The 23,874-nt window shown below is 42.7% G+C and overlaps 1 protein-coding gene across 2 annotated transcripts in view; it reads right to left on the reverse strand.

The window, feature by feature from the left end:
* Positions 1 to 22,543, reverse strand: part of ache (acetylcholinesterase) — a 35,760-nt gene extending 13,217 nt beyond the window's left edge. Inside the window, exons 1-3 of one of the 2 annotated variants that reach the window (XM_036957785.1) lie at positions 22,210 to 22,543; positions 4,514 to 4,948; positions 16 to 120 (exon numbers count right to left, since the gene is read on the reverse strand). In XM_036957785.1, coding sequence (XP_036813680.1) covers positions 16 to 120; positions 4,514 to 4,851 — 443 coding nt within the window. In that variant the 5' untranslated portion in view covers positions 4,852 to 4,948; positions 22,210 to 22,543. Of the gene's footprint in view, positions 1 to 15; positions 121 to 4,513; positions 4,949 to 21,955; positions 22,157 to 22,209 lie in introns of those variants that run through there. The other variant, XM_036957786.1, reaches the window with a different exon arrangement.
* Between the last annotated feature and the right edge of the window lie 1,331 nt (positions 22,544 to 23,874).

The raw sequence follows: 23,874 nt of genomic DNA on the forward strand, positions 1-23,874 counted from the left end.
CACTGGACTACCTACCTGTAGAACCCTCCTCCGTAGATCCATACCATCACGGTGAGGTTGTGAGGTCTGGCGGAGGTGGGGACCCAGATATTGAGGTAGAGGCAGTCCTCGCTCATCTCCCTGTTGGAATTAAATCAAACTTTATTTTGTAAACATCTAGCTACCACCTGGTATAACAAAACTTTATTTCAAATGAAATCAAACTTTATTTAACCCTTCTGTGGTGTTCGGGTCTGTGGGACCCATTTTCAATGTTTACTAAACCTGAGACTCATTGGCCTTGGCTCATTAACACATTTTCATTGAGTGCACACTGTGCACCCCCCTACACATTTATATTACATATGTGGTGTTCGGATCCACTGGAACAGAGGGTAATAAAAGTGTGTGTGTAGGTGAAAACAAGTAAACTTGAAACAAAAAGGTTTGCTGTGTGCCTTTACTCTGTCTTCCTCCTCCCTGGGCCTGCTGTTTCAACATAGCACCAAGAACCTGTCTGTCTCCCTGCCTGTCTCCCTTTCTCCCGCTTTTCTTGGACTCTTTACCCTTTTTAGTGTGAAACTACACAATGTCTTGCGGGAACCTGCACAATGTTATTACAATACATTATTTCAACTCATTGTAAAAAAAAAATCTGTATTTTTCACGCTCTACCCCAGCCAGGTGCAAATTGTGGGAGGGACATAGCAAATAAAAAGCTTTGCATGTGTGGCTCATTACCACAATCAATCAGTATGGCAAAAAGGATCTCGGCTCAACTAGTGTGGAAGGAACGTCTTCCACTTTGGAAGATGAAGAATTTTCAGAATATGAGGATCATGTCTCTGCCAATTCGGAGTCTGACAGTGAGTTGGAAGAAGAGGATGAGATTGACCCTCAGCTAGCCCCAGGACCAGCCCGTCAGCAACCAGCTCATCAGCAGCCTGCAGGAGGAGAAATATGGATGTTCAAAAATTGGGAAATTGAATGGTCTTCTTGCCCAAGGAATGAGCCACCCCACATGGCTGCCAATGTGATAAGGATGTAACCAGGGTCGACACGGATGGCGGTTACTCATGTGCAGGACATAAAGTCTTCTTTTGAACGGTTCATCTCAGACACCATCCAGAAAATCATTCTGGACTGCACTAATTTGGAGGGAAGGTGTGTTTTTTTGGAGAGAGATGGAAAGAGATGGACCAAAGTCATTTACATGTATAGTTTGGGGTTCTTATCCTTGCTGGTGTTTTCAGATCCAATGGGGAATCCACAGAATCCCCGTGGGATGCAGAAACTGGCAGATAACTTTTCCTGGCAACAATGTCTCTGGAAAACGTCCAAATTATTTCAGGGATTATCCGCTTCGATAACCGTGACACCAAACCAGCTCGGCGGCAGAGAGACAAGCTAGGTGCAATCAGGTCAGTGTGGGACAAGTGGGTCAACTGCCTTCCCCTGTTTTACAATCGTGGGCCCAACATTTCTGTTGATGAGCAGCTTCTGCCATTTAGGGGCCGTTGCCCCTTCAGGCAGTACATACCATCTAAACCCGCAAAATATGGAATCAAGATCTGGGCTGCCTGGGATGCTGCTTCAACATATACGTGGAACTAGCAAGTGTATACGGGGAAGCCAAATGGAGGAGCCCCTGAGAAGAACCAAGGGATGCGGGTTGTCCTGGACGTGACACAGGACAACATCAAATGCAATAACTTTTTTACTTCGCACAAGCTGGGACAGGAGCTCCTCAAGAGGAAGCTGACGATGGTAGGAACAGTACAAAAAAACAAGCCAGAGCTCCCACCTCCACTGTTGAATACACTGAACAGGCCTATCAATTCCTCTAAGTTTGTGTTTCGGGCCGACACATCCCTAGTGTCCTATGTGCCAAAGAAAGGCAAAAATGTGGTACTCATGAGTACGCTGCATAGGGATGGGAGAATTTGTGGCCAGGAACATCAAAAACCAGAAATCATAATGGATTACAATGCACATCCAACCCGGAAGCCAGCCGCACCAATGTGTCAGAGGAAACACCGTACACCTAGCGACCTGGTCAGAGTGCACTGCACCCGGCCCACCACAGGAGTCGCTAGTGCGCGATGAGACAAGGATATCCCTGCCGGCCAAACCCTCCCTAACCCGGACGACACTGGGCCAATTGTGCGCCACCCCATGGGCCTCCCAGTCGCGGCTGGCTGCGGCAGAGCCTGGGCTCAAACCCAGAATCTCTAGTGGCACAGCTAGCACTGCGTAGCAGTGCCGTAGACCACTGCGCCACCCGGGAGGCCCTCAGGGGTGGATAATTTAGACAAGCTGGTGACTGGCTTCAGCTGCAAAAGAAGAACCCTATGCTGGCCACATGATATTATTCAACATGTTGTACATCTTGGCGTACAACTCGTTTGTCACCTGGATGGCATTGAACCCAGATTGGAACAGAGGGAAGCTCCAGAGGAGACGGCTCTTTCTCGAGGAAGGAATTGGTAAGACCTCAAATCCAGAGGGGGCAATATATCCCAAGGATGCCAGCTTCTGCAGCCACTGCAGCCACCCAAGGACCCCAGCTTCTGCAGCCACTGCAGCCACCCACGGACCCCAGCTTCTCCAGCCACTGCAGCCACCCAAGGACCCCAGCTTCTGCAGCCATGCTGGTGCCCCATCCGCTCGACCCACAGTACCAACAACTCCAATACTGGAAGTAAGTGTGAGTGATGTTGTTGCATGTGTGTGTATCTGACTCTCCTACCTTGGCCTGCTGTAACTATACATGTGAGTGAGTGAGATGTTAGCAAAATTCTTGAACTAAGTGTTTTCATCATTCTAGATTGCAGCCGGTAGCAACAAGAAGAAGCGCTGCGATGTGTGTGGACCCAAGAAGGACAGGAAGACGCAGTACACATGCATCAAGTGCAAGAAATACATTTGCAACACACACACACAGTAAAACTCTGTCCCTCATGTGGTGTGTAGACCGGCCTTGACTTGTGTTAAATGGGGCTAATTTATCATTTCCATACAATAATGTATGTAAAATGTATCTTTCCAAATTGTTCAGTTCAAAGCAATAAACATCGATAGTGATGAAAATCTTTTTTCGTTTATATTTGTTCAAGATAAACATGATTTATTCCACCCATGTCTTTATTCCGCAAATAGCGTTTTTTATTGATAAATGTGATCTAGCAGAGGTAAATGGCAAATATTAACCATGTATGCTCTCTTTATTGCTTGCAATTGATATCAGTCAACATCGAAGTATTTTTACGTAAGTCGTTCTGGCTGCATTGTTTTAAAAACCCAATAATGTAGTGGGTCCATCAGACCCGCAAATGTTGGGTGAATAACAACAACATGAACACCAAGTGCATTTAAAATCGCAAACATACTTTAAAGTAAAACAAGGAAATGAAGTAAAAGCAAACAAGTAGCAATAAAATAGATTAATAATACAAAAGTTAAATAAAATGCATCCCAAATGGCACCCTATTCCCTACATAGTGCATTACTTTCAACCAGAGTTCAACCAGAGTCCAACCAGAGTCAACCAGAGTCCAATCTAGCAAGCTAGATCTAGTCAGGTTTTTATGAAGCTAGCCATCTTCAGTTAGTGTCACATTAAAGATCAGCCCAACTCATTGTCTCCAACTGAGACAATGCTGAAACATCAATCCACGGGCCGAGTGAGGGACACATTTTCATTTGTGCCAAAATCAAAATGATGGAAAAGTTATCTTGCAAATTCTGCAGGCTACGGTGTGAAATAGACTTTTAGAAGTGCTGTCTTTTTGTTATTACCTATTGTTAAGGCCGTATTTGGTGTGCTTATCAATACACAATCATCTTTTTTTCCCCCACCTATTATACATCTACTGTATAATGCTATGCATGATGTTTCAAATGCATTTATTTAACTTGGCAAGTCAGTTAAGAATGACGGCCTAGGAACAGTGGGTTAACTGCCTGTTCAGGGGCAGTACAACAGATTTGTATCTTGTCAGCTCGGGGATTTGAACTTGCAACCTTTCCTAGTCTAACACTCTAACCACTAGGCTACCCTGCCGCCCCAATGTGATGCATGCCAATTTTTTATACACAAAAAAACATTTGATGAATACAATATTGAATCAGTCATCTTTCTCAAATGAAGGGGATGATGATGCAATCTTTGCGAGAGGGAGGGAACCTAATTTCATTGGTCCTCAATTCGTGGCTCAGTTACTTCATTCGGGATAAATTAAGTTAGCCCTGAGTTAGCCTGTCCCGGAGCAAGGTTATAAGAAGGATTTGTTGCCATTGAAAAATGCCTTGCTAAAAGGTGAGTCACTTTCGTGGTACGGGTTATCCTAAATTAAAGTTACCTTGCTAACTCCTCAAACCTGATTTGTAGTATACTCCTCTGGTCAAAAGTAGTGCACTAAATAGGGAATAGAGCGCAATTTGGAACCCAAACAAAGCATGTCTAAAACCATAGACCTCTTAAGAGTTTCGCATCTTGGAAACCTGGAAAATGTAAACGTGAAAAAATGTAAACCTGTTGGGGTTCCACATCTCGCTTCCCTGGAACCCGGGGAAAGAGGTGTCAACGAACTGGTAGCAGGCGTTGGGATAGGAGCTAGCTTCGAACAAGTCCGACCATGGCTTCTTGGGCTCCGCCTTTCGGAAGCGCTTCTTGCCCAGTGGGGGCTCCGCGAATGGGATTCCGAGGAAAGCGGTCACGTGACTCCGGTCCGGCGTCGGTAGGCGGACGCCGCGGACACGTCCTGCCCGCGTGGCGACGACGAGTTCCGGAGAGTCACTCTGGGAAGAAGAAGAGGAGGCGAGGAGAGAGAGGAGGAAGAAGGGGAGGAGGAAGACGATGGAGGTATGCATGGCGCTGTTGCTGTTGTTTGCTGATTGTGGACTTCTTGGTTCTGATGTTAGGTAGTCGGAGGTGTGTGGTCTCTGTTCTGTCTGGAGTCCCTCAGATCTGTAGGAGAGAGGAGCAGAGGGAGGGGGAGAGCAAGAGAGAGGAAACGTGATTAGGAGAAAGAGAGTGACAGAGAACAGATGACACAAAGGAGAGAGGAAGATAGAGAGAGAGAAAAAGGGATATAAATACTAGCAGATATATATGGAGAAAGAAAGGGAGTTGCGTGTTGGAAAGAGGGAGAGCTTGAGGAAAAAAACTGCGGGGCTTGATAGTATTTACTAAGCAGATATTTACTAAGCATGTATTTACTAAGCAGGTATTTACCCTAGCAGGTATTTACCCTAGCAGGTATTTACTAAGCAGGTATTTACCCTAGCAGGTATTTACTAAGCATGTATTTACTAAGCAGGTATTTACCCTAGCAGGTATTTACCCTAGCAGGTATTTACTAAGCAGGTATTTACTAAGCATGTATTTACTAAGCAGGTATTTACCCTAGCAGGTATTTACCCTAGCAGGTATTTACTAAGCAGGTATTTACCCTAGCAGGTATTTACTAAGCAGGTATTTACCCTAGCAGGTATTTACTAAGCAGGTATTTACCCTAGCAGGTATTTACTAAGCAGGTATTTACCCTAGCAGGTATTTACTAAGCAGGTATTTACTAAGCAGGTATTTACTAAGCAGGTATTTACTAAGCATGTATTTACTAAGCAGGTATTTACTAAGCAGGTATTTACCCTAGCAGGTATTTACTAAGCATGTATTTACCCTAGCAGGTATTTACTAAGCATGTATTTACTAAGCAGGTATTTACCCTAGCAGGTATTTACTAAGCAGGTATTTACTAAGCAGGTATTTACCCTAGCAGGTATTTACTAAGCATGTATTTACTATGCAGGTATTTACTAAGCAGGTATTTACTAAGCAGGTATTTACCCTAGCAGGTATTTACCCTAGCAGGTATTTACTAAGCAGGTATTTACTAAGCAGGTATTTACCCTAGCAGGTATTTTTACTAAGCATGTATTTACTAAGCATGTATTTACTAAGCAGGTATTTACTAAGCAGGTATTTACTAAGCAGGTATTTACCCTAGCAGGTATTTACTAAGCAGGTATTTACCCTAGCAGGTATTTACTAAGCAGGTATTTACCCTAGCAGGTATTTACTAAGCAGATATTTACCCTAGCAGGTATTTACTAAGCAGGTATTTACCCTAGCAGGTATTTACTAAGCAGGTATTTACTAAGCAGGTATTTACCCTAGCAGGTATTTACCCTAGCAGGTATTTACCCTAGCAGGTATTTACTAAGCAGGTATTTACTAAGCAGGTATTTACTAAGCAGGTATTTACTAAGCAGGTATTTACCCTAGCAGGTATTTACTAAGCAGGTATTTACTAAGCATGTATTTACTAAGCAGGTATTTACTAAGCAGGTATTTACTAAGCAGGTATTTACCCTAGCAGGTATTTACCCTAGCAGGTATTTACCCTAGCAGGTATTTACTAAGCAGGTATTTACCCTAGCAGGTATTTACTAAGCAGGTATTTACTAAGCAGGTATTTACTAAGCAGGTATTTACCCTAGCAGGTATTTACTAAGCAGGTATTTACTAAGCAGGTATTTACTAAGCAGGTATTTACTAAGCATGTATTTACTAAGCAGGTATTTACCCTAGCAGGTATTTACTAAGCAGGTATTTACCCTAGCAGGTATTTACTAAGCAGGTATTTACCCTAGCAGGTATTTACTAAGCAGGTATTTACCCTAGCAGGTATTTACTAAGCAGGTATTTACCCTAGCAGGTATTTACTAAGCAGGTATTTACCCTAGCAGGTATTTACTAAGCAGGTATTTACCCTAGCAGGTATTTACTAAGCAGGTATTTACCCTAGCAGGTATTTACTAAGCAGGTATTTACCCTAGCAGGTATTTACTAAGCAGGTATTTACCCTAGCAGGTATTTACTAAGCAGGTATTTACCCTAGCAGGTATTTACTAAGCAGGTATTTACTAAGCAGGTATTTACCCTAGCAGGTATTTACTAAGCAGGTATTTACCCTAGCAGGTATTTACCCTAGCAGGTATTTACCCTAGCAGGTATTTACTAAGCAGGTATTTACTAAGCAGGTATTTACTAAGCAGGTATTTACCCTAGCAGGTATTTACTAAGCAGGTATTTACCCTAGCAGGTATTTACCCTAGCAGGTATTTACTAAGCAGGTATTTACCCTAGCAGGTATTTACCCTAGCAGGTATTTACTAAGCAGGTATTTACCCTAGCAGGTATTTACTAAGCAGGTATTTACCCTAGCAGGTATTTACCCTAGCAGGTATTTACCCTAGCAGGTATTTACCCTAGCAGGTATTTACTAAGCAACGGCGTGAGGTCGGGTTTAGAGAAAGAGGACAAGAGGCGAAGGAAGGGAAAGAACTTAAGCAATATTCAATATTGAAGGACACTCTACACCACAAAGCACCCTATAGTCAAAGGAATCTAATTAAACAAACCAACTGTGTTGATATGACTGTAAGGATCTCTGAAAAACATACACACACACAGCCATGCAAGCGCTAACATGCACTCACACACACACAAACCTGTGAGGTTGTAAGTTGTTGTTCTTGTTTTTGCGATGCGTGGTTGCCATAGTGACAGGATTAGTTTGGGAGTCACAGATAGGGGTACATGACTTTCATTGCAGCTGTGTGTGTGTGTGTGTGTGTGTGTGTGTGTGTGTGTGTGTGTGTGTGTGTGTGTGTACTATTTCGGTTCTCTTTCTCTTCGCTGTATGTTGATCTATTTTTGGTGGTGTCACCTCTCTCCCGATCCTCTCTCACACACACACACACACACGAATGCACGCATGCATGCACGCACGCACACACGAATGCACGCATGCACACACACACACACACACACACACACACACACACACACACACACACACACACACACACTGCATCCTCTTCTCATATAGGCCAACTGTACGCTTATATGGCATCATCACATACAGTCAGGTCCAAAATGATTGGCACCCTTGATAAAGACAAGCAAAAAAAGCCTGTATAAAGTAAATAATACTAATACTGAGCTTTATTGTGTGCTCAAAACATTGGGGAATTATATACTTTTTTACAATTAATCAGAGAAATAGATTTTGTTTAACTAAGTAAAAATGATATACACTACCATTCAAAAGTTTGGGGTCACTTGTTTTTTGAGAAGACAAGCACATTTTTTGTCCATTAAAATAACATCAAATTGATCAGAAATACAGTGTAGACATTGTTCATGTTGTAAATGACTATTGTAGCTGGAAATTGCAGATTTTTTTATGGAATATCTACATAGGTGTATCGACGCCCATTATCAGCAACCATCACTGCTGTGTTCCAATGGCACGTTGTGTTAGCTAACCCAAGTTAATTATTTTAAAAGGCTAATTGATCATTAGAAAACACTTTCTGTTAGCACAGCTGAAAACTGTTGTTCTGATTAAAGAAGCAAAAAACTGGCCTTCTTTAGACTAGTTGAGTATCTGGAGCATCAGCATTTATGGGTTTGATTACAGGCTCAAAATGGCCAGAAACAAATTATTTTCTTCTGAAACTCATCAGTCTATTCTTGTTCTGAGAAATTAAGGCTATTCCATGTGAGAAATTGCCAAGAAACTGAAGATCTCGTACAACGCGGTGTACTACTCCCTTCACAGAACTGCGCAAACTGGCCCTAACCAGAATAGAAAGAGGAGTGGGAGGCCCTGGTGCACAACTGAGCAAGAGGACAAGTACATTAAAGTGTCTAGTTTGAGAAACAGATGCCTCACAACTGGCAGCTTCAAGAAATAGTACCCGCAAAACACCAGTCTCAATGTCAACAGTGAAGAGGCGACTCCGGGATGCTGGCCTTCTAGGAAGAGTTCCTCTGTCCTGTGTCTGTCTTCTTTTGCCCATCTTAATCTTTTATTTTTATTGGCCAGTCTGAGATATGGCTTTTTCTTTGCAACTCTGCCTAGAAGGTCAGCATCCTGGAGTCGCCTCTTCACCGTTGACAATGTTATGTTATTTAATGGACGAAAAATGTGCTTTTCTTTCAAAAACAAGGACATTTCTAAGTCACCCCAAACTTTTGAACAGTAGTGTATATTAAAAAAAATAGCAGTCAAAATGATTGCCACCCCTGCGTTCAATAATCTTGCACCCTCTCATTGCGAGGATAATGACTTTTTCTAAGACTTTTATGAGTTTGGAGAACACGTTGGGAGGGATCTTAGACCATTCCTCCATACAGAATCTCTCCAAACCACAGGTTTTCAATGGGGTTCAAGTCTGGAGACTGAGATGGCCATTGCAAAATGTAGAATTTTGTGATCAACTAACCATTTCTTTGTGAATTTTGATTAGTGCTTTTTTCTTTCTCTAAAATGTCCAGGTACTTCAACAAGGACCCCAGGATCAGTGGAAGCAAATTAGCCCCATAACATCAAAGATCCACCACTGTATTTTACGGTAGGTATGAGGTACTTTTCGACTGATGCTTTTGTTTTCCAACGCCAAACCCACCACTAGTGTGCATGGCCAAAAAGCTCTATTTTCATGTCATATGACCAAATCACTAGTTTACAATCCAAAGGCCAATGCAGTTTATCAAACTACCTGTCTGCAACTGCCTGCCAATGGCAGAGACGAAAAGACAGGAAAGGACCCACTCCCCTTCCCCCAGCACGTTCAGGAATTTAAAAAACCACACTCCCTATCACCACTAAACGGTGGGACATTGGAAATAATCCATTTCAAGGGACTCCCGCCAACCTGCGACGAACAGAGCTGGGACGTTGTGACTTACGAGAACACTTTTCGGAAGTATAATCATTACATGAGTATCTAGTGTGGAGGGCGAGAACATGTACTGTAGCTATGATTATTGCGTGTTGTAGAAAGGTTTAATAAGTGATGCGTGCATCCATTGATCTCAGTGGAGGAAAACTGATATTCCCTTGTTGATTATTGGATAGTATTAGTGCACGAAATGACATATTAGGATCTCGACCCGTAGCCACTGCAGAATTTACATAAGCTGCATTCACTGTTGTCTTTTTCATCCCTAGAATCAATGCTTGGTTCGAGTGTGTAAATCTGTGTGTACTTCAGTAGATAGATTTCCGATAGGAAGGAGGAAATGCACATTTTGGGAGGAAGGAGAGATAATTGGGACATAGCCCATGTTCAGTCTTGAAGGAAACTCAACTACCTCAATATATACAATACAGTATACACAGTACACTGAGTATACCAAACATTTGGAACCCCTTCCCTTCCCCTGTTGACCTCAGAACAGCCTCAATTCGTCGGTGCCCATGTTAACTCCAATGCTTCCCACAGATGTGTCAAGTTGGCTGGATGTCCTTTGGTAAGTGGGCCATAGGGATGGGCATTTGACATTAATATCGTGAAAAAAACATAATATCCAGTTAAAATATTAAAGAAATCTTGACTCTTGACCAATCTGTAGTTTTGGCTAAAAGCAAAGGTGATATATTTTAAATGTCATGGTATTTTAAATGTCATGGTATTTTAAATGTCATGGAGTATCCTTGTAGGTAACAATGTCACAAGGATCATCTAATTTCATTTATAAACAACGCTTTTTCATTGTCAAAATAGACACTGACTCCAAGTAATCGAATGACAACGTCCGTTCGGATATTAGATGAACCGTGTCCCTCCCTAGTGAGTGTGTGTGCGCGCGTGTGTGTGAGTGTGGTCACTGGTCAGGCTACAGTACACTCATGATGTCTAGTCAGTAGACTGGACACCCTATACTCTTCTCAAATGTAGGATGAGCTAAGTGAGGACTGACTTAAGGGGGGGGGGGGTGAAGGAGTGAGAGAGAGTGTGTGTGTGTGTGTGTGTGTGTGTGTGTGTTTGATTTATGTGTGTGTAAGACTGTGTGTGTGTGTGTGTGAGTGTGTGTGTATGTGTGTTTGAGAATGCATCTGTGTCTGGGTAGATACTAGGGAGCGCCAAAGAAAGACTACAGGATACAGGTTGGCTAGTCTGGGGGCTGCTTCCCAAATTGCATCCTATTCCCTATTTTTGTGCTAGTTGTACCTTCACCAAAATGTTTCCTTCATAGCTTGTTCTCCATCTTAAAAAAAAAAATAGGGAGCCCATTTTTTTCAGCACATTTATTTCCATGACTGATCAAAACTAATTTTCTCGTGGCTCTCTCTTTTCTCTGCAGCAGACAAATGTTGAGCAATATGTTAGGAACATCGAATCGCAATAAAGACCCAGTATCGAATCGCAATACATATAGAATCGTGAGACTCGCAATAATTATCGTATCAACACCTAAGTATCATGATAATATCGTATCGTGAGGTCCCTGGCAATTCCCAGCCCTTCTATTTAGTACACTGTTTCATCAAAACTCAATAGGGCTCTAGTGAAAAGTAGGGGAATAGGGTGCTATTTGGGATACAACCTGGGTGTCTCAATTGAGTTATTAATATCTGAAAGGACAGCTGAGGGGCGGAAGTGGGGGAGGGAGGAGTGAGGAGGAGGAGGGGGGGGGGGGGGGGGGGTGAAGAGGGAGAGGGGAATGAGAGGGGTGTCCGTTCTAGAATTAGCTCCTGGAATCTGTGTATGAAGTTCACAGGGGGATATGTTTCAGTGTGGGGGTTTACACCGCCGTCATATATACGTTATGCGTACGCGCTCTCCTCTCTCAGGCGTCTGTCTATCTTTTTCTCTCCTTTCGTCTCTCCGTCACTCCCTTTCTCTCGCCATCTCTCTCCCTCTCGTTCTCTGCCTGAGCCTCAGTGTGAACTCTGGCTTGGTTGCTGTGGAAACGCTGGGCCCACACCACCTACTGCATCCTCTCTGTCCATCTCTTTACCTCCTACTCTCTCTCTCTCTTCCTCCCTTTTTCTCTCTCTCGCCCTCCTCTGCCGCGGCCTCTTTCTCTTTTCACTCCACCGTCTCTTCACCTCCGCCCTCTCTCTCTTTCTCTCTTCCCTCACCATGTCCATCTCTCGCTCTCTCTCTCTCGTCTCTGATTCTCTCGTCATCTCCCACTAGCACTCTCTCTTCCTTACTCTCTCCTCATTTTTCTCACCGTCCATCGCTCTTTCTGCTAATGCAAACTCCCTGTTCGACCTATTAATCCTCTATCCATTCTCTACCCACACTTCTGTCTCTCCATCTTTCTCTTTCCTTCCCGTCTCATCCTTTATCTCCATCCATCTCTTTCTGCTCCATTATGTGTTCTTAGAGCTTTTCCTGTATGTCTTCCTTCATGCAATCTTAATTCAACCCCCCCCCCCACACACACTGCACGAGAAATCAAGTGCCACTAGCAGCAATGGCACTGGTGACATCACTGTACAGTCATCGGTCTAGTAGTTCGGCAGGGTAGGGTAGCCTAGTGGTTAGAGCGTTGGACCAGTAACCGGAAGGTTGCGAGTTCAAACCCCCGAGCTGACAAGGTACAAATCTGTCGTTCTGCCCCTGAACAGGCAGTTAACCCACTGTTCCCAGGCCGTCATTGAAAATAAGAATTTGTTCTTAACTGACTTGCCTGGTTAAATAAAGGTAAAATAAAAATAAATAAAAAAAGTTCCACTGTCTTGCTTTTGAGAGACCGTGGATAGGTTCATATTTGCCTACTAGTATACTATACTGTAAAGTACAAGTTAGGCAATAGAGCTACTGTATAAGCCTTATAGCGAGAGACAGTGGCCTAGTACTTCTGTACAGTAATGTAGATCTAGGATAATTTCAGCTTTGTTCATTTGTAATGAATGACCATGCTGATGTTGATCTATATCAGGGATGGGGAACTTTGACGGGGTCCATAAAAATCTGAACTCCACATGATGGGCCGCAATTGCTTGCGGGTCTGCACACACACACACACACACACACACACACACACATATTCAAACGCACGCACACACTCGCTCACGCACACACAAACACACACACTCATCTTTGCCTTTTTGTTGAGGAACACGCCCCAATCTGTCACTCTGGGTGACATGGAAGATGAGCGGCACAGGAATCGCTGGAATTTTCCATTTCGTGATTGGCACGGCTAATGTTTCACCCACCAGACTCTTTACACACGCACACACACAAACACACACCGGTATTGGAGGTAGGCAACCATGCATTATACTCTACAAAGAGTCTATTGGCTATCCAATATAGGCCTATTTCGTTGAAGATAAAACTGGTTACGGGATCAGATGGATCAGAGTAGAGAGAGTAGAGTAGATTAGAATAAAATAGAATCTGAATATGAGCTTGCCTACTCATCACAACAAATACTAGACTACTAGACATGGGCATGCAGGGTCCTGGGCGGCGCCCAATCAGGAAAATACCATTAGGCCAAACCAGTACAGTGGTTGCTGCAGCAAATGACAGAGTGGGCTTATCTAAATTGTATCAACATGTAGTAGAATGATTGAAGATATATATTGGGTCTGTGGGGGCCTGGGGGCCTGGGGAACAGAACCAGCGTGATGTTCTACAAATAAGCATGCTTCTTCATCTTTTGATGACATCATTTCCAATATGAAACTGGCGGCCAATAAGCGATTCAACAATGTAAAGACTATTCAAGTTTAGTTCAAATTTTACGGCCAGTAAAGTTGAATGGTCTATACCACAGCCAACCGCGCCAACTAACATTGTGATATTTTAAGTGTTCACGTGAGTCTGTGATGTTTTCTGGGGCGCGTCTTTTAGCGATTCTAGGGGCAATAAATGGACAGATGTTGCGCACGGCCCCCTCACGCTTTTAATCAAAAGTATAGATACAGTGGGGCAAAAAATTATTTAGTCAGCCACCAATTGTGCAAGTTCTCCCACTTAAAAAGATGAGAGAGGCCTGTCATTTCCATCATAGGTACACTTCAACTATGACAGACCAAATGAGAAAAACATTTCCAGAAAATTACATGGTAGGATTTTTAATGAATTTATTTGCAAATGATGGTGGAAAATAAGTATTTGGTCACCTACAAACAAGCAAGATTTCTGGCTCTCACAGACCTGTAACTTCTTCTTTAAGAGGCTCCTCTGTCCTCCATTCGTTACCTGTATTAATGGCACCTGTTTGAACTTGTTATCAGTATAAAAGACACCTGTCCACAACCTCAAACAGTCACACTCCAAACTCCACTATGGCCAAGACCAAAGAGCTGTCAAAGGACACCATAAACAAAATTGTAGACCTGCACCAGGCTGGGAAGATTGAATCTGCAATAGGTAAGCAGTTTGGTTTGAAGAAATCAACTGTGGGAGCAATTATTAGGAAATGGAAGACATACAAGATCACTGATAATCTCCCTCGATCTGGGGCTCCATGCAAGATCTCACCCCGTGGGGTCAAAATGATCACAAGAACGGTGAGCAAAAATCCCAGAACTACACGGGGGACCTAGTGAATGACCTGCAGAGAGCTGGGACCAAAGTAACAAAGCCTACCATCAGTAACACACTACGCCGCCAGGGACTCAAGTCCTGCAGTGCCAGACGTGTCCCCCTGCTTAAGCCAGTACATGTCCAGGCCCATCTGAAGTTTGCTAGAGAGCATTTGGATGATCCAGAAGAAGATTGGGAGAATGGCATATGGTCAGATGAAACCAAAATATAACTTTTTGGTAAAAACTCAACTCGTCGTGTTTGGAGGACAAAGAATCCTGAGTTGCATCCAAAGAACACCATACCTACTGTGAAGCATGGGGGTGGAAACATCATGCTTTGGGGCTGTTTGTCTGCAAAGGGACCAGGATGACTGATCCGTGTAAAGGAAAGAATGAATGGGGCCATGTATCGTGAGATTTTGAGTGAAAACCTCCTTCCATCAGCAAGGGCATTGAAGATGAAACGTGGCTGGGTCTTTTAGCATGACAATGATCCCAAACACACCGCCCGGGCAACGAAGGAGTGGCTTCGTAAGAAGCATTTCAAGGTCCTGGAGTGGCCTAGCCAGTCTCCAGATCTCAACCCCATAGAAAATCTTTGGAGGGAGTTGAAAGTCCGTGTTTCCCAGCAACAGCCCCAAAACATCACTGCTCTAGAGGAGATCTGCATGGAGGAATGGGCCAAAATACCAGCAACATTGTGTGAAAGCCTTGTGAAGACTTATAGAAAACGTTTGACCTCTGTCATTGCCAAGAAAGGGTATATAACAAAGTATTGAGATAAACTGTTTTTGACCAAATACTTATTTTCCACCATAATTTGCAAATAAATTCATAAAAAATTCTACAATGTGATTTTCTGTATTTATTTTTCTCATTTTGTCTGTCATAGTTGAAGTGTACCTTTTATGAAAATTACAGGCCTCTCTCATCTTTTTAAGTGGGAGAACTTGCACAATTGGTGGCTGACTAAATACTTTTTTGCCCCACTGTATATCTATCAATCAATCTAGGCCTATCTATCAATCTGTCTGTCTTTCTCTATGGAGTAGCCTATGGGCATTTCCATCTAAAAGGACCCATGAGCACCAACATGTTGAGTTCATAGGAGCATAACAAAATGGGTGTCAAATGAAAGATACGAGTCTATATTTTGGAAATAGATACATTTTTCAACCTTTTTCCATCTTAAAAATGAGGCACAAGTAAAGGCTTTGATGTCTGGATAAACAGATGGAAAAGGGGTCTTAGGAAACATCTACTAGAAAAAGTCTTCAAATGTATCAGAAATACATAAAAACGATGATGTTCAATGTAAAGACCCCTGCCAACTAATATCAACACACATTTAGTTTTGGAGAAATTGTTTACCTTCTGTAAGTCTAAGAAATATTGGCTTGTAATTCTGTTACCTAAAACCCACGTATCTTTATGTGGTGGTAGGATAATGAAAGTTTAGAGGAGAAACACGTAATGGTACACCTAACAATTCATTATAATGATTTTACTTATATAAATGTTGTTCATAAATTATTAAGTGATTAAAACTTGTAATTATGTTACAAAATTGGTAACGGAATTACGTAAAAATCAGTAACGGAATTACTGCAGCTGAATTTGGCTACAATGGGAAATCTTAATAGTCACAAACCACAGTTGGGTCACCTGCTACTGTCCTCCGTTCCACTGGCATACTGTTATGTTCAGCACATTACTGTTTTCTTTCTGTTTCTGTCATCTGGTAGTTAAACCAAGAGTGTTAAAAAAGTCTGAGTCTGGACAACCCCTCCCTCTCTCTCTCTCTCTGCCTTTCGCTCTCATTCTCCAGTGAAGGTCACCTCTCCCAGCTCTTACTGCCACCTACCCATTAGCTCCCTCTCTTTCCATTTACTGTAACCAGCCCCCTCACCCACTGAGCACCGACCGACACCGGACGTTCATGGACGTTGAAAAGTAGTTGAAATTCGGTCAGTTCACCCTGGCCTTGATGTTAACGTCCACAGACAAACCGGACTGGACCAAATCTGAACCTATCATAGACGTACAGAACCGGTCAAAAGTTTGGACACACATACAGTGCTTTGAAAAAGTATTAATCTCTCTTGGTGTTTTTCCTATTTTGTTGCATTACAACCTGTAATTTAAATGGATTTTTATTTGGATTTCATGTAACGGACATACACAACATAGTCCAAATTGGTGAAGTGAAAAAAAAAAAAAAAACGTTTCCATTTTTTAAAAAACATTTTTAAATGGAAAAGTGGTGCGTGCATATGTATTCACCCCGTTTGCTATGAAGCCCCTAAATAAGATCTGGTGCATCCAATTACCTTCAGAAGTCACATAATTAATTAAATTAAGACCACCTGTGTGCAATCTAAGTGTAACATGATCTCAGTATATATACACCTGTTCTGAAAGGCAAAAGAGTCTGCAACACCACCAAGCAAGCGGCACTATGAAGACCAAGGAGCTCTCCAAACAAGTCAGGGACAAAGTTGTTGTTGAGAAGTACAGATCAGGGTTGGGTTACAAAAAAATATCCGAAACTTTGAACATCCCATGGAGAACCATTAAATCCATTATTAAAAAATGTAAAGAATATGACACCACAACAAACCTGCCAAGAGAGGGCCGCACACCAAAACACACAGACCAGGCAAGGAGGGCATTAATCAGAGAGGCAACAAAGAGGCTGCAAAACTCCACAGCGGAGATTGGAGTATCTGACCATTGGACCACTTTAAGCCGTCCACTCCACAGAACTGGGCTTTACGGAAGAGTGGACAGAAAAAGCCATTGCTTAAAGAAAAAAATAAGCAAACACGTTTGGTGTTTGCCAAAAGGCCTGTGGGAGACTCCCCAAACTCTGTTCAGATGAGACTAAACTTGAGCTTTTTGGCCATCAAGGAAAACGCTATGTCTGGCGCAAACACAACACCTCTCATCACCCTGAGAACACCATCCCCACAGTGAAGCGTGGTGGTGGCAGGGATGTTTTTCATCGGCAGGGACTGGGAAACTGGTCAGAATTGAAGGGATGATGGATGGCGCTAAATTCAGGGAAATTCTTGAGGGAAACTTGTTTCAGTCTTCCATAGATTTGAGACTGGGCCAGAGGTACACCTTTCAGCAGGACAATGACCCTAAATATACTGCTAAAGCAACACTCGAGTGGTTTAAGGGGAAACATTTAAATGTCTTGGAATGACCTAGTCAAAGCCCAGACCTCAATCCAATTGAGAATCTGTGGTATGACTTAAAGATTGCTGTACACCAAATCAAATCAAATTTTATTGGTCACATACACATGGTTAGCAGATGTTAATGCAAGTGTAGTGAAATGCTTGTGCTTCTAGTTCCGACTGTGCAGTAATATCTAACAAGTAATCTAACATTTTCACAATAGCTACCTTATACACACAAGTGTAAAGGAATGAATAAGAATATGTACATATAAATATATGGATGAGCGATGGCCGTGCGGCATAGGCAAGATTCAGTAGATGGTATAGAGTCATTTAGGGTATGTAAACATTATATAAAGTGGCATTGTTTAAAGTGACTAGTGATACATTTATTGCATCCAATTTTTTATTATTAAAGTGGCTAGAGATTTGAGTCAGTATGTTGGTAGCAGCCACTCAATGTTAGTGATGGCTGTTTAACAGTCTGATGGCCTTGAGATAGAAGCTGTTTTTCAGTCTCTCGGTCCCAGCTTTGATGCACTTGTACTGACCTCGCCTTCTGGATGAGAGCGGGTTGAACAGGCAGTGGCTGTTCACCAGGGGAACCCATCCAACTTGAAGGAGCTGGAGCAGTTTTGCCTTGAAAAATGGGCAAAAATCCCCATGGCTAGATGTGCCAAGCTTGTAGAGACATACACCAAGATACTTGCAGCTGTAATTGCTGCAAAAATAAAGCTCTAAAAAGTATTAACTTTGGGGGGTGAATAGTTATGCACGCTCAAGTTTTCATTTTTTTTTGTCTTCTTGTTTGTTTCACAATAAAAAATATTTTGCATCCTCAAAGTGGTAGGCATGTTGTGTAAATCAAATGATACAAACTCCAAAAAAATAATAATTTTAATTCCAGGTTGTAAGGCAACAAAATAGGAAAAATGCCAAGGGGGGTGAATAATTTTGCAAGCCACTATACTAATTCATGGGTTTTTCTTTCCTTGACTATTTTCTACATTGTAGAAAAATTGTGAAGGCATCAAAACTATGGAATAACACATATGGTATTTTATATTCTTCAAAGTAGCCACCATTTGCCTTGATGACAGCTTTGCACACTCTTGGCATTCTCTCAACCAGCTACTTAGTCACTTGGAATGCATTTCAATTAACAGGCGTGCCTTGTTAAAAATTAATATGTGGAATTCCTTTCCGTCTTAATGCGTGTGAGCCAATCAGTTGTGTTGTGACAAGGTAGGGCTGGCATACAGAAGATATCCCTATTTGGTAAAAGACCAAATCCATATTATGGCATCTCAAATAAGCAAAAAGAAACAACAGTCCATCATTACTTAAGACATGAAGGTCAGTCAATACGAAAAACTTCTAAAACGTTGAAAGTTTCTTCAAGTGCAGTCACAAAAACCATCAAGCGCTGATGAAACTGGCTCTCATCAGGACCGCCACAGGAAAAGAAGACCCAGAGTTGCCTCTGCTGCAGAGGACAAGTTCATTAGAGTTAACTGCATCTCAGATGGCAGCCCAAATAAATGCTTCACAGAGTTCAAGTTACAGACACATCTCAACATCAACTGTTCAGAGGAGACTGCGTGAATCAGGCCTTCATGGTTGAATTGCTGCAAAGAAACCACTACTAAAGGACACCAATAAGATGAAGAGACTTGCTTGGGCCAAGAAACACGAGCAATGGACATTAGACCTGTGGAAATCTGTCCTTTGGTCTGATGAGTTCAAATTCAAGATTTTTGTTTCCAACCAACGTATCTTTGTGAGACGCAGAGCAGATGAATGGATGACCTCTGCATGTGTGGTTCCCACCGTGAAGCATGGAGGAGGAGGTGTGCTTTGGTGGTGATACTGTCAGTGATTTATTTAGAATTAGCATGGCTACCACAGCATTCTGCAGCGATACGCCATCCCATCTGGTTTGTGCTTAGTGGGACTATCATTTGTTTTTCAACAGGAGAATGATCCATAATACACCTCCAGGCTGTGTAAGGGCTATTTGACCAAGAAGGAGAGTGATGGTGCTGCATCAGATGACCTGGCCTTCACAATCACCCGACCTCAACTCAATTGAGATCGTTTGGGTTGAGTTGGACCGCAGAGTGAAGGAAAAGCAGCCAACAAGTACTTAGCATATGTGCAAACTCCTTCAAGACTGTTGGAAAAGCTGGTTGAGAGAATGCCAAGAGTGTGCAAAGCTGTCATCAAGGCAAAGGGTGGCTACTTTGAATCTCAAATATAAAATAGATTTTGATTTGTTAAACACTTTTTTTGGTTACAACATTATTCCGTGTGTTATTTCATTGTTTTGATGTCTTAACTATTATTATACAACATAGAAAATATTAAAAAGAAAGAAAAGTCCTTGAATGAGTAGGTGTGTCCAAACTTTTGACTGGTGCTGTATGTTTCACAAGTTTGGACAGTACAGTACAGTACAGTGAGTAGAACTCAGTCAAGAACAGTACAAGACAATACAGTGGTACAGTACAGTACAATAAAGTAGAGTAAAGAAAATGTGGCATAGTACAGTAGAGTACAGTATATTGTATTGTACTCTACTATACTGCGATCCTTTACTTTACTCTACTCTTCTATTGCACTGTACTGAACTCTACCCTACCCTACTCTGCTGTGCTGTATTGTACTGCACTGTATTGTACTGCACTGTATTGTACTGCACTGTACTGAACTCTACCCTACCCTACTCTGCTGTGCTGTATTGTACTGCACTGTACTGAACTCTACCCTACCCTACTCTGCTGTGCTGTATTGTACTGCACTGTACTGAACTCTACCCTACCCTACTCTGCTGTGCTGTATTGTACTGCATTGTATTGTACTGCACCATGTCCAAACTTGTGAAACATGACTATGCATTTCTGTATAGTACAGATCCGGGGCCCATGATGTAATAATCCATTTCCATAATTCTGTCACCGGTTGTAAAGCCACTTCACTTACTGTAGTTCAGTAACCAAATTAGATTTGTTCAAACTCAAGGTGCCATGTCATAGCTGACACCCCATTCTTTCGGCAGACATCTTTGAATTGGGGCGGCAGGTCGCCTATTGGTTAGAGCGTTGGGCCAGTAACCGAAAGTTTGCTAGATCAAATCCCTGAGCTGACAAGGTAACAATCTGTCGTTCTGCCCCTGAACAAGGCAGTTGACCCACTGTTCCTAGACTGTCATTCTAATTAAGAATTTGTTCCTAACTGACTTGCCTAGTTAAATAAAATAATAATAAAAAACATATTTGAATCTTAATTCAGAGCAGATATTTAATTAACAGAGTTTTTGGAAAATGTGGTCTCATAGAATCCTGAGGGAGATTTTACCGTAATTCCGTTACCAAAGTTTGCATCTGCACAGTTCTTCCACTAAATTTGTTTGTGCAAATATTTCAGTGGAAATGTTTCAAAGCTGTACTGGTGCATAGAGTTGTATGGTTTGTTCTACTTTTAAATCATTGTTTTTTGTTTGGCAGACATTTTAAAGTGAAAAATCTGAGTCAAAGCCTAATTCCATTATCGTGGAATTGCCCTATACATTATCTAGTAATAAGGCTATAACATGATTCCCAGCACATAGGTAGACTAGATGTATAGTCTAGTCTGAAGATGATATGGCATTATGGCAGGAAACCATGCCATCTTATTTTGACAGCAGTGCCACAGACAGTCGTTATGCAACATCAAGGAGAGAGCATCTCTCTCTCTTACGCACGCACGCACGCACGCGCACACACACACACACACACACACACAGGATGGCTCTGGTAACGGTTATCAAGCTAACCCAAACAGCCAGCTGAAGTAAACAGACCTCAGACATTTGTGACATGGCCAGTTCAGGAAATCTCTCTCTCGCTATCTATGTGTGTTGATCTGTCCAACATGGCACAGGATCACAGCAATTAGGCTACTAGGTCTAGGCTATGAAATTGGCTGCCATAGTCGTGTAATAACGCAAGTACAATAATAATAATAATAATAATAATAACAATAATAATACATTATTATTAACATTAATAATAGACCTATAATAAACACTGATTAGGCTTACAAATGCCATGTTTCTCAACAAACTGGTTTCATCCGATTTGCAACAATTTTATTTGGACCATAATAATAACGCTAGCTCATAATTTGTTGCGTTTCCAATGCAGCGTCGATGTTCGTGTAAACACCACGTCGTCCACTGTACTGTCTATGAAATCTATTAAAAACACGACATACGAGACATCGGCTACCTTCTGCGGTCCCCAACCAAACAGATGTGCGCGAGGCGAGGAACACCAACAAACACACATGCGTCTCGCTCAGTGGTCTCGCCATGGAAGGCGCGTCACACACGCAACAGCATCAGCACAGTAGTCTGTACCCCACCACCACCACCACAGATATACGCACCGTCAACCACTATACCTCACCATGTCCAATTGCATGGTCATGATGCCTGGGTGAATTGAATTCATATCCCGATTCGAATGTTCCAAGTCCATTCCACTCACTGACGGGAATGACAGAGGCACGGGACTAGATCGAGACATTTCGAGCTAAATTTCTATAAAAGGACAGACACAGCAGCCTGATGATGCACGCACGGACGGAGCTCGAGAGGCGCGGAGCGCGTGGCTGGGTTCATGCTGTGCGTTTACCCTTACCCAGCTAGTTAGTGGTGGGTCCTCCAGTGGTCAAAACCAAATCAACCCTGATTCAGCTGCTGCTTCGCTGAATCCCCCGGAAGGCAACGTTCCCTCCTCGCCCTGTCACCGTCTTTAGAGGACGTTAAACCCCGTGTCACCGGCACCGTTCATGGGGTGAGGAGGGTTTCTAGTTGGGGAGCGAAGACGCGCGGTTTAAATTACGGTCTTCGCTGCCTCGATGTCAGACACAGATGTCTTCTGTTTATTGTGCCCCTCTCTCTCGGTATTGAGTGGAGGTAGTGTCAGAGCCGTACTATGCTGTTATGACGACAGGGGGAGACTGCCACTGATAAAGCTCTTCCACGAATGGGAAAAAAAAGGAAAAGGGGTAGGCTACTCAAAGAAACTCTCGCGAGAAAAAACGCAGCTATCCCATACGCATCTATTCTTCATGGATCAACAAGGGTTTGCTTGCCAATACACTTGCCAGTACACTGACCACACTTGGTATGTAGGCTGATATGATGTTCTGATATTTGTATTTCTCTTTCAAAATCGAATTGCTTTATTGACATGACATACTATTAGTAATAATAAGACGGCAGTAGGCCTGATAACTGACAATGATGAAACAGCCATTAGGGAGGAGGTCAGAGACAACAGCCTCTCCCTCAATGTCAGCAAGACAGAGAAGCTGATCATGGACTTCAGGAAACGGAGGGCTGAGCACGCCCCGATACACATCAACAGGGCTGTAGTGGAACGGGTCGAGAGCTTCAAAGTCCCTCGGTGTCCACATCACTAAGGATCTATCATGGTCAACACACACCAACACAGTCGTGAAGAGGGCACAACAACGCCTCTTCCCCCTCCGAAGGCTGAAAAGATTTGGCATGTGCCCTCAGATGCTCAACAAGTTCTACAGCTGCACCATTGAGAGCATCTTGACTGGCTGCATCACCGCTTGGCGTGGCAACTGCTTGGCATCCGACCGGAAAGCCCTACAGAGGATAGTGCGTACAGCCCAGTACATCACTGGGGCCGAGCTGCTTGCCATTCAGGACCTCTACACCAGGCGGTGTCAGAGGAATGCCCTAAAAGTGGTCAGACTCCAGCCACCCAAGTCGTAGACTGTTCTTTCTGCCACCGCAAGGCAAGCGGTACCTTTGCACCAACTTTGGAAACAACAGGGCCCTGAACAGCTTCTACCACCAAGCCATAATAAGACTGCTAAATAGTTAGCAAAATAACTACCCGGACGATCTGCATGGACCCTTTTTGCACTGTTTTGACTTCATCACAAACGCTGCTCCTACTGTTTATGATCTGTTACTTTATTCCTAGTTATATGTACATAGCTACCTCAATTACTATCGCACCCCTGCACATCAACTTGGTACTGGTACACATTGTGTATTTAGTATTACGTGTTTTACTTTTCTATTATTTCTCAATTTTTTTTCTCTCAGTATTGTTGGGAAGGGCCCGAGTTAGCGTTTCACTGTTAGTCTACACCTGTTGTTTACCAAGCATGTCACGAATAAAATCAGATTTGATTGAAATGTTGTCAAAATATCAATGGTACTGTAGGCCTACAACTGCAGTGGGTCATACTATACAGTACCAGTCAAAAGTTTGGACACACCTACTCATTCAAGAGGTTTTTCTTTATTTGGACTGTTT

This window comes from Oncorhynchus mykiss, chromosome 21 (assembly GCF_013265735.2).
Source record: "Oncorhynchus mykiss isolate Arlee chromosome 21, USDA_OmykA_1.1, whole genome shotgun sequence".
Taxonomy (NCBI): Eukaryota; Metazoa; Chordata; class Actinopteri; order Salmoniformes; family Salmonidae; genus Oncorhynchus; species Oncorhynchus mykiss.